Raw genomic sequence first — 12,174 nt, forward strand, 5'->3', positions numbered from 1 at the left:
GCGAGGAAAGATGCCCCAGAACCTCCCCCGGCACAGCAATCATCGTCCTCATTCCCAGATAAGGCAGTTGCTGGACCCTCAAGGGCAAGCCCGCTGGACGATTTCAAGGAACTCCAGGCCCTGCTGTATCGGGGGGGCTAAGAATTTGGGCCTGGAGATGGAGGAAATGGCTAAGCAGACGGACACCTTGTTTAACTTTCTGTCCGCCTCCACCCCGACCTGTGTCGCACTACCGGTGCATGACGGTGTCTTTAGGATTGCCAAGGGTCTCTGGCAAACCCCTTCCTCCATTCCTCCCACCTCAAAGAGGGCCGAAAAGAAGTACTTTGTCCCCATCAAGGAGTTTGAGTATCTCTATACCCTCCCCCGAGCTTGCTGATGGTCTCTGCCATCCATGAAAGAGACAAGCGGGGGCATACCCATTTCACTCCCAAGAACAAAGAGGCCAAACTGTTGGATCTGTTTGGTAGAAAGATTTATTCAGTGGCCAGTTTTGCAGTTCCAGGTGGCAAACCATCAGGCCCTTTTGGCCTGTTCCCTCCATAAGTTCAAGGAATCCCTTTCACAGGGTTTTGTCCAGGAATTTGGCACCCTGGTGGCTGCCAGGTGCTCCCTCCAGATGGCATGGGATATGGTGCACTCCTGAGCCAAGGTGGTCACGTTAGCGGTGGTGATGAGGCGCAGCTCCTGGCTTCAGACTGCAGATCTCTCTCAGGAAATGCAGACCTCCATCCAGGACCTCCCCTTGGATGGGAATGGTCTCTTTTCAGACCAAACAGATGCGGGGCAGCATGGGCTGAAGGACACCAGGATCATCCTTTGCTTGCTGGGAATGCATATGCTGCAGCCTGCGAGGAAGTAGTTCCGGCTGCCGCCTAGGCCTTGACAGTCTCACCAGGGACCTGCAAGAAGAAGGGACAGAGACACTAGTTTCAGCTGTAGTCGCCCTTCTTCCCCCCGCTGTCCTGTGTAGCCCAGTCAGGCAAAACACCCCGGAGGCCAGAAGTGCTCGTTTTGAGGGTGTGGTAGAGAGCAATGCCCCAGCCACCTGCCAAGATCCACCCCACTCTTTCCTCAACTGTCTTCGTCTCTTCTGTTTGGCCAGGTCCCAAGCCACCTCGGACCGTTGTGTGCTGGACATAGTGTCTCGTGATTACACCCTGCAACTTTCAGCCGCCCCTCCCTTCTCTCCCTCTTCAGGGATTGTCAGGGTTCCCTCCCCACTCTGAACTCTGGGGTACAGATGTGGGGACCCACATGAAAGACCCCCTAAGCTTATTTCTACCAGCTTAGGTTAAAAACTTCCCCAAGGCACGCATCCTTCCTTGTCCTTGGATGAGTACTGCTGCCACCACCAAGTGAGTTAGACAAAGATTCAGGAAAAAAACCACTTGGAGTTCCTGTTTCCTTTCCTGGGAAGGCTTGAGAGTGACCAAGGTGAGCACAGACCAGACCCTTTTAGTGTCCTAAAAACCCAATCAGATTCTTAAAAAATTTATAATAAATAAAAAGTAAAAGAAGCACCTCTACCCTGTAAATTACCTTCCATCCTGATTTTATAATCAGATTCAAAACACAGAGGATTTCCCCTCTAGGCAAAACTTTTAAAGTTACAAAAACGGGGATAAACCTCCCTCTTAGCACAAGGAAAATTCACAGTCTAACACATTTCCTTGCTTTTACTTACTATTTCTGTAATATTAGATGCTTAGTTCAGATATGGCTTAGGGAGATGTATTTTCCCTGCTTTGGTTCCTGACTGACTCGGAGCAAACAAAGGAACCCAAAACAAAAACCTTCCCCCACAGATTTGAAAGTATCTTCTCCCCTTATTGGTCCTTTTGGTCAGGTGCCAACCAGATTGTTTGAGCTTCTTAACCCTTTACAGGTAAAGGAGGGATTTTATGCTACCCTTAGCTGTATGTTTATGACAGGGACCCTTCTCACAAGCACCTTCTCATTCAGGAGGTTGAGAACCTCCTGCACATGGGGGCAGTGGAAGAGGTTCCTCGGGACATATGGGGAAAGGAGTTCTATTCCCGCTACTTCCTAATCCCAAAAGCAAAAGGGGGCCTCGGACCCATTCTGGACCTGCGACGCCCCAACAAGTCTCTCAAAAAGTTGAAGTTTTGCATGATCTCCCTGGCCTCCATCATCCCCTTCCTGGATCCAGGAGACTGGTAGGCCACCCTCGACTTGAAGGACGCCTAGTTTCACGTCTCCATATTCCAAAGTCACAGGCATTTCCTCCGTTTTATAGTGGGCAAATGCCATTTCCAATTTATGGCACCCCCCTTTGGCCTCTCATTGGCTCCAAGGTTCCAGTGGCCACCTACCTCAGACATTGAGGGTCCAGGTCTTCTCGTATTTCGATGTCTGACTCATCCAAGGCAGGTCTCGGAACCAAGTACAGAGAAGCCTCAATCTGGTGTATTCCACCTGCCACGACCTGGGCCTGTTGATAAACAAGAAAAAATCCACGTTAAAGCCGGTCCAACGCATAGAGTTCATAGGAGCGGTTCTCAACTCCACACGAGCCAGTGCCTTCCTCCCGGAGGCGCGTTTTTCAAGCCATGTCAGACTTAACAAAGCCCTGGCTGGGATGATTTAGTTGGGAATTGGTCTTGCTTTGAGCAGGGGAGGTCCCTTCCAACCCTGATATTCTATGATTCTATGATCTCCCATGTGAGGAACTGCCTACTTACCATGGCTCTCACCTCCCTGCAGTTGCTGGGCCACATGGCCACCTGTACACGTGTGGTCAGTCATGCATGGCGCCACTCCAGTCTCTGCATGTATGGCTGGCGTCGGTTTACACCCCCAACAGACACAAGGTAGACCAGGTGATTAGGGTGTTGGATCACATCCTGTCATCCCTGTATTGGTGGTTGGACGCCAGGTTGGTGTTTCAGGGAGTCCCCTTTGCAACCCCATCGCCATCACTAACCCTGGTCTCCGATGGTTTGGACCTGTGCTTGGGAGCCCCCCCTGGGCGAGCTGAGCACCCAGGGCCTCTAGTTATGGGACGATCTGGCCCTCCAATTCAACGTCAGGGAGCTCCGAGCATTTCGCCTGGCCTGCCAGACCTTCTTGCCCCACCTGAACAGGGCCGGCTCTAACTTTTTGTCCGCCCCAGGCAAAAAAGAAGAGCACCGCACCGCCATACCCTGCCCCCATGCCGTGCCAAGCCACCCGAACACCCGCATCCCCAGCGCCGTGCCAGCCGAAGCCCCGCCCCGCCCCCCTCCAAGCGCTGCCCGAAGCCCCTTCCCCCCCCGTCTGAGCGCCACTCCACCCGAAGCACCGCCCCCCTGAGCACCGCCCGAAGCCCCCGCCCCCCTCCAAGCACCGCGCCACCTGAAGCCCCCGTCCCCCCTCTGAGCGCTACACCGCCCGAAGCCCACGCCCCCCCTCCGAGCGCCGCGCCACTGAATCCAAAAATAAAAAATTGAGCGCTGCCCTGCCCCAAGGTTTCGCCCCAAGCACGTGCTTGGTCGGCTGGTGCCTGGAGCCGGCCCTGCACCTGAAGGGCAAGGTGGTGCAGGTCCTTAGGAACAATACTGCCACAATATATTACATCAACAGACAAGGTAGAGCGAGGTCAGCAGCCCTCTGCCAAGAAGCTCTGAACCTTTGGCACTTCTCTGTCCAAACATTTATGGCCCATTATGTGCTGACCCAGCAGGCCCAGGATGATGCTGGCTCCAGCAGGGCAGTGCTGCAAGATCACAAACTCCGAGCCCACCTCCATTCGCACTGCTTGTGAGTCACCTAGAATGGAATTGACATGAGCAAGCACGCGAAGAAGAAAAAACAGTTACCTACCTTTCGTAACTGTTATTCGAGATTGTGTTGCTCATGTCCATTTTATTACCCGTCCTCCTGCCCCTCTGTCGGAATTACTGGTAAGAAGGAACTGAGAGAGCATAGGGTCAGCAGCGCCTGATCTAGTGGCACATGAACGTGGCGCTCAAGGGGCGCCACTGCTTATCCTACAAATACCGCTAAGGCAAAAATCTATGCAGTAGTGTCATAGAAATTGGGACAAGGCTGACCAATACTGCACCTTAAGTAGTTATCCATTTTTAGAAAATATAACACAGTTTTCAGTCTCTTAACTTGAACAGATTTATTGGTGGTCAGCAAAGGCGTTCCTGCAACAAAGAAGGTTCAGGATTTCCATGCTCACACCCTGAATCCAGTCTCTAGAAGAGTACCTAACATTGTCTCTCAAGGAGATGCAGCTGTAGTAATTTGGGTTTTCCCGTTTCTTCCTTTTTAGGCTGTTTGCCCTTCAAAACGTACACCAAGATTCAGGCTGTGTTGACAATTTGTATTTCTTAAATTCCTGGTTCATTCTCTTTTTAGAGTTGTTCAAAATCTCTGCAGGTATTCCAAAATTTAGGATTTGAAGTGAGTCTGTTCAAAAATTCACAATCCACAGAGAAGCCAGTGCGCATGTCTTTGTTATTTTGTTCATTGTGTGGGGTGAATTAATCAGCCTTTAGGTAAGGGGGCCATTCTCTTGTTAGTTCCCTTTCTGCTAATTTTGTTTTCTATGCATACATTTAAAATTATCCAAGAACAGTTATTATGGGTGAAGTCTAGCCCCAGTGAAGTCAACAAGGCCAGGATTTCATCCTATAGCTCAGATTGACCCTAGCCTTATTTCAATTGTACAGGTAGAAGAGGGTGGCTCAGAAGGCTCTTTTCTTTTTTGTAGTTTTCTTTAAGCTTTTCTTGCTCACATGTTCCCTGTTGTGATGAGGACAAGGGAGATCATGAGTATTTATTCAGCTTATGACATTGCATTACAGGAATTAGTGTACCATTTGATCCTCAAAAAACAATTTGCATTTTCTGTGATAAAGCAGGTGTCCATGTGGAAATATACGCCATTTATAAACTATTTGTGTATTTCACGTGGCAGATGTCTCGAGCTGTTTTGCTGCATTTCCAGTAAAAGAGCAAGTCGTGACAATTCTGGAATCTGTGTTGACACATCTACACCCAAGCACCATCTGGAAGCCATGTATCTGCTGCTGTATACTGACTGCCATCCTGAAAACCAGCAGTAGTAAATCTGGAAAAACTTGGGGGACCCACTGTTAACTCCTTGTGTGTCCATATAATTTCAACCAATATTATCTCCTTTCCATTTAGGGACTCTGGGAAGGGTAGAAATCCAAATTTACTCAGCATTAGAGGAGTGTGAAAGCAATGGGGATTTACTTAAGCACTGACCTTGTTATTAAGGATTAATGATAATCAGTGGAGACGAACAAGTAATTCTGGGTGAAATTCATCCCAGCTGTAGAGAGCCTACTCAAGGCCCTGTGCACCACATAAACTCCACATAAACTAGGAGCTTATACTTAGCCAGAAAGGTTTTTGGAGCAGGGACTTTGTCTTACTATATGTTTGTACAGTATCTAACATAGTGAGGCCACAGTGCTGATTGGGGTCTTTGAAATACTACTTTAATATGAATAAAAAAGGCCTTTCGTAGTCCATCTGCACTGAGGTCAACTTCACCCATTGTACAAAAGCTGTATGACCATCATATATGGGCGTAGATTAATTACTGGTCAGCCCATAAAACATAGCACATACCAGCTGCTTTTCAGAAATTCTCCATCATAATTAAAAAGCATTTTTCTTTGCTGCCTCACTTAAATTCTCCCATTAATTTTCATGAAGCTCCACCTTGGGTTGTGAGCAAATGTAAGAATGTTTTAAAGTGAGAGTAATTGAGTAGGTTTCTTTATCTTCCTGTCTTAATTAGAGTTTGTCTTGATTATTTTTAAATTTGAACCAAAGTAGAATTTAAACAATTACCTACTGTATTTATGACTTAATTTTTCAGGGAATGTCTTGGTGAAGCACATGAACCTTGTGACTGCCAAACATGGAAGAACTGGCTGCAGAAGATATCTGAAATGAAACCAGAAGAACGTAAGAGTAGTTTTTGTGGGATTTTTAACAACATTAAATAAGAACTATATGGTACTTAAGAAATCAGTGTGAAAGAGGGGAGGTTTGATAATTTGTCCTGTAGAAATTGTCTAATAAAAAAATGGTGCTGAAAACTGTATAATTCTGTTTTTCCCCCTTTCTTTAACTTTGAATTTCCTTGCTCATGTCTTAAATCAAACCCTACAGATTAAAGATTTGTTTTGGGTAACATCATAGTGGGGAAAATTACCAACCACCACCCCGAACTCCCCTGCCCTCTTACCGCGCTGCCTGAAGCACCAGTGGCTGGCGGCGCTAGAGCCGAGCTGCCCAGAGCACCAGGACAGGTAGCTGTGCCGCCCAGCTGGAGCCAGCCACGCCACCGCACAGCACAGAACACCGGGTCAGGCTGCAGCTCTGCAGCTGCGCTGCCCCAGGAGCTTGCCGCCCAGAGCGTTGCGCCAGTGGCACAGTGAGCTCAGGCTGTAGGGGAGGGGCTGAGGGCTCAGGGGCCAGGCAGGAGGGTCCCGTGGGCCGGATGTGGCCACGGGCTGTAGTTTGCCCACCTCTGATCTAGATAGATTGATCGATAGATTTTAGCCAGAAGATTCAAAAGCACTTCTCCTCAGTTAAGACTATTTCCATGCCAAATATTCTGAGTTGTTTCAATGGCAGAGCTGGTTTTTTTGTTTTTGTTTTTTTTTAAAGTCACAAGATTTTATTTATATATATAATATAGGCACATGCGCGCATGCACATACACACAGAGCTGCCCCCTTGACAGTTTGATTCTTTCGGTTTGGATATGGGAAATGCATCTTACAACTGGAATGAATTGGAAATTCAAGACTTTCATAATTGTTGTAAAGGTAAGCTCTTCAAGTGGCCCTCTGCACATTCCTACTCTGGGATGTGCCCATGGTACCATCAGGACCAGAGGAAGTTTCTGGTAGCAGTGCCTGTTGGAGTGCTCTTGCACCTTCTTCCCCTTTCTCTTCCCCTCGTGGCTCTGTACATTCGGAGAGCAAAGCTATAAATGGGTTGTGCATCTGTGCACCTCCTCCAATGCCTGAGTTGGAATTATAACCCCAAGAAAGAAGCATTCCAATGTGCCGTACTGCTAGAAGGTTCCATTTCTAGCTACGCCATGAGTACATTCTAAGAATGTGAATGTGCAGAGGCCACTTGAAGAACTCTGGTTACAGGTCAGTAATCTTTATCTTTGTAATGTTAAAAATATTGGTTATTTTATCAGTGTAATTAGATTAATTGCTTACAACTTTATTCTGATTTCATGCTGGCTCATTTATGTAACTCTGTTGCCTCTCCTATTTTACACCAATGTTAAATTAGATCAGAATTAGGCCCTTTGTGTGTCTACAGCATTTAGAACATATAATCTGGTATGTAAATGCTAATTATTATTATAAAACCATTGTTAAATTAACTAAGCATTTTAAAATAGAATTTGCTTGGTATCTTTGAAAATTTCAGATTCCCTCTTCATGCTATTATGAGATATTTCCTGATTCTTTTTACTTTACAATGGAAAGTCCAATTTAATAAATATCTCCCACTAACCCAATTTACATTTGTATTGTGTTTCCTGTAGTTGTTTTAAGGGGGAAGAGAGGGATAGCCAGGTGGTTTGAGCATTCGCCTGCTAAACCTAGGGTTGTGAGTTCAATCCTTGAGGGGGCCACTTAGGGATCTGGGGCAAAAAATCAGTACTTGGTCCTGCTAGTGAAGGCAGGGTCCCTTCCAGTTCTATGAGATAGGTATATCTCCATATATTATGCTTTAAAACTGCTGTAGGCTAAAACTGCTTTCACACAGTTCAGTCAGGCAGTGTGGATGAGGCCAAAACACAAATTAAAATCTTCCTCCCCCCCCACCTCCCAAAATTGTATTTTAGAACTTGGTAGGAAATCTTGTAATCTCCAGAAGAGTCCCAAAGCGCTGAGTATTTATTTTCTAAAATACGGATGCTCCCCGTGTTACACAAACCCAAGTTACACAAACCCACACTTACAGAAAAAGTTCCGTAAGTGGGTTGGGTTTGGAGGGGTGGGGGGTTGTGTGTGTAATTGTCGGGTATACGTCCCCGACTTACGCAAGGCGTTCCAGAACGGAATGCTTGCATAAGTCAGGGAGCGTCTGCATTACCTATTGCACATGGTTTGGCTCTTAATGCTATGTCCAGAAGTCATTTCCATAAATCTTAGAGAAATAGAAGCAGCTGATACTTGTGTTTAAAAAAAAAAAAAAAAAAGGGGGGGGGGGGGGAGGATGAATAAGTCTATTTAGATTGTAAACTTTTGGGGCAGGGGACTGTCTTTTGTTCTGTGTTTGTACAATGCCTAATACAGTGGGGTCCTGATCCATGACCAGGGCTCGTAGGTGATACAAATAATATTATCAAATAGTATTACCATCATTTATTAATTAATGTAAAATAACACAGGACAAACACTTATTTGGAGTGATCCATAGAAACTAGTATAAAACTTAAGTATCAACAATGATTTTTTTAAATTCCTAGCATGGGTCTTGGACTGTGTTAACATCTTATAGTATATTTAATAAATTATAATGTAAAGCATAATAAAATATACAGATGCATTCCCTAGCTGATTGAGGTGTGGATGTGACCTTTGACTTATGTCGTATTTGTCAAAGCATCTTAATTTTTTCCTTAAATTACTTTGTAACACATGCTGTAGATTTATGAGGAAATTAATGTGCACTGTCAAGAATTAGGGAAACATGCAGACTTCTTCACCTACATTTTACAAAAATTGATATGCACATAATCTTAACTTTTCTATTTTTTTTTTCCACTTTTTTTTCCTCAAAGTTGTGGGAGTTAGTGAGGCTTATGAAGATGCTGCCAACTGCCTATGGTTACTAACTAACTCCAAACCATGCGCCAACTGCAAATCTCCAATTCAGAAGAATGAGGGCTGCAACCACATGCAGTGTGCAAAGGTATAAAGAAGTTTATATTGTTTATGGTGGAAAGTGTAACTCAAGTTGTATATACGTGTCTACTTTGTAAATGTAAACATACAAAGCCTCTGAAATCACAGGCATGGGATCTAGTGGAACTTCTAAACCAAATTGCAACATTGGCAGATGGAAAGAAGCTCTAATGTATTAAGATGTAAGCAGAATATTTGATATACAATTTCATTAAATCTTACTTACAAGATCCATTTTGGCTTGGCAGTGAACACTGGTTACATGGGTTGAAGAACAATAAACAAAGAGAAATGACAAGCAGTAAACGAAGAATAAAATAGGAGGAAAGGCTTAGAGGAAAACTATACAGATCTTTGTGTTGTCCACTCTTCATTAATGACCTAGAAGAGAAAGTTAATAGCATATATAATTCACAGAAGATACTAAATTTTGGGGCATTGTGAACACTAATGAAGATAGAGAAATAATACAAAGAGAAATAAGGTGAGCTGAAAATATCAAAATAAGGTCAGAAATAATACAAAGGTCAAAATAAGGTGGAAAAATGTAAACATAAATATTCAATGGGAGTGAGAAACCAGGGGAGCAGTAATTCCAAGAAAGACTTTAGGAGTAACAATAGACAGAAAAGTAGATGCAAGTTTTCAATACCTCACAAAATTAAATAGGTTTTGCATAGCAATATTTTCTATGTCAAAACCTCTTTATGTAACATTATAATACATCTCAGACAACTCTTTTTTCAAATGAACTAAACGCAGAAAGAGTACTTGCTTTTTAGTCAATGAATAGTGTGACAAAGTTCTTCCTCTACCTTGGTGGGTCTTGCGCTTTCTGGCGGATTTGCTTGCCTCAGATGTTCACGGCAGCCTGCAGTTTGGCCACATTTGCCACTGGTTCAAACCTGCCGTTCACTCAGCTAACCTCATCACTGGCCAGTATGGTGGAAAGGGAGGAGAACAATCCCCGCAGTCTCTGTTGTCCCACCTAGTGGGTCAGGGACAGGCCAGAGACCTTCCCCTCTGATATGACTCACAGTCCAGGTCAACTCTTCATGTGTCAAATAGGGAGTTGGGGGAATGGGGGGAACCTGGGCCCTCCCTCTACTAGATCGCAGCTGTCTCAATGTCTCCTGTAACAGCTATGTGACAACCACAACTCCCTGGGCCACTTTCCCCATGACCTCCCGCCAGCACCTTCTTTGTCCTCAACGCAGGACCTTCTTCCTGATGCCTGATGGCATTTGTATTCCTCAGTCCTACAGTAGCACGTCCTCTAGCTCCCAGCTCCTTACGTGCCTCTCCCTAACTGAAGGGAGGTCTTTCTTTTTTTAACCAGGTACCCTGATTAGCCTACCTGCCTTAATTGGTTCTAGTAGCTTCCTAATTGGCTCCAGGTGTCCTAATTAGCCTTCTTGCCTTAATTGGTTCTAACAAGTTCCTGATTGTTCTGGAATAGTCCCTGTTATCTTACTCAGGGAAAAGGGACCTGCTTAATCTGGGTTTAATGTATCTACCTTCCACTACGCTCCTATAGCCATCTGGCCTGAGCCTGTCACAATAGTTTATGTGAAAGTAGCAAGAACAGCTAATATGTCCATTTAATAATGTCAGGTTTTCAGATTAAGAAGGGGGTATCTATCACTACTAAGGTTTCAAACACTTATTTGTGTAGGTAGGTTGGCTTCTATCAAAATATACCTTGGGTTAGAAAACAGTTCTCTTTCTCTCTTTTTCCAGGAGTCTGTCTGTCTCTCCATACCATGCAAATGGCTTTTTCTTTCTGCGCCCATCACATACTCCTCCTCACTTTTCCTCTGCTATATTTAGGGATTTTGTTGTTTGTGCTGCCAGCAGACACAGATCCCGCCTTGCCCTCACTGGTTCATTCTAGGTTTACCATTTATCTTTTTCTTTCTACAAATGAGCTCAACTCATTCAATAAGCTCAACTCAACAAGATTTCAAGAGTTGCATACTATAGGTATCAGAGGGGTAGCCGTGTTAGTCTGAATCTGTAAAAAGCAACAGAGGATCCTGTGGCACCTTTAAGACTAACAGAAGTATTGGGAGCATAAGCTTTCGTGACTTGCATCTGAAGAAGTGAGGTTCTTACCCACGAAAGCTTATGCTCCCAATACTTCTGTTAGTCTTAAAGGTGCCACAGGACCCTCTGTTGCTGCATACTATAGGCTTGATTGGCTTTCACCATTAAACATAAGTTAGTGTCACTACTTCAGTTCTACCAGCATTTGAGGTACTAACTAGGGGCCAGATTCTCCAGTCTGCTAAGAACGCTTTGCACCTTGTAAGCAGCACAAAGTGGCTTTAAAATGCCCAGAGATAACTGGTGTTGAATTCCCCTTATGTAGGGGAACTCTCCATCAGGAGAAAGCTGATAGAGGCAATTCTGTTACTTCCTGTGCTAGCCTCCCCTCTCCCTTATATAAGAGGAGGGGGAAGGGTTATTCCAGGGCTGGGCCGCATGGTGGAGTGGAGCTCCCTTATACTTGTTCATCCTCTTGTGTAAGTTCTCTTATGGACTTTAGGCCTTTGGCGGAAGTTAGAGTAGTCTCCCTGCTGCTTTAATTTCTGCCAGATCCTACCAGTTGAGTATTGATGCAAAAAATTGATGCAAAAAAGCTTAATAATAAAACAATTATCATTTTAGGTTATTGTGTAATTGGCTTCACTGTTACTGAATTTTAGGACATTGTTATTTTCATACACAAGATGCTTGGAGAATATGGTAGCTCACATGCTTATGTTTTTTGGTTAATTTTATAATGAAATGCTCAAGCTAATTAAGGAAATTCCTAGGAAATGTCTGCATTCTGTCAAACAGTGAGAACAAAGTGTCAAAGAGGATGACACCACCTTGCCTGTTAAACCATATTTATTACCTTCATTTGTGTTCACACAGATGCTTGTATGCAGCTTTATAGCTTCTATTTTGTTTTAACATTCTGTACTATTTTCTTTTTACGTTATCCTTTGGAAGATGTATATAAATTTTAGTAATTGGGATTTTGACCTTGTATAGAGTATTTGATAAGTGTCTTTAATTGCATATTGTGAATGTACAACAAATAGTAGGTTGTAAATCTAGGAACCATTTGCTCAAAAGGCAAGCAACCAAGAAGACTCATTTATGGTTGGGAAATGTTTTATGGAAGATACTGGTTACTTCTAACTCATGTTTCTACTCAAAGGTGAAAACCTTTGTTGTCCCTCAAATG

The 12,174-nt window shown here is 44.3% G+C and overlaps 1 protein-coding gene across 11 annotated transcripts in view; it reads left to right on the forward strand.

Moving 5' to 3' along the window:
* ANKIB1 (ankyrin repeat and IBR domain containing 1) overlaps positions 1-12,174 on the forward strand; it is a 176,113-nt gene that overhangs the window by 143,075 nt on the left and 20,864 nt on the right. For all 11 annotated transcript variants that reach the window (XM_065583062.1, XM_065583066.1, XM_065583065.1 and 8 more), the window contains 2 exons: positions 5,867-5,955; positions 8,813-8,943. In XM_065583062.1, the coding sequence (XP_065439134.1) occupies positions 5,867-5,955; positions 8,813-8,943 (220 nt within the window). The remainder of the gene's footprint in view (positions 1-5,866; positions 5,956-8,812; positions 8,944-12,174) is intronic.

Source organism: Chrysemys picta, chromosome 2, assembly GCF_011386835.1.
Source record: "Chrysemys picta bellii isolate R12L10 chromosome 2, ASM1138683v2, whole genome shotgun sequence".
Classification (NCBI taxonomy): Eukaryota; Metazoa; Chordata; order Testudines; family Emydidae; genus Chrysemys; species Chrysemys picta.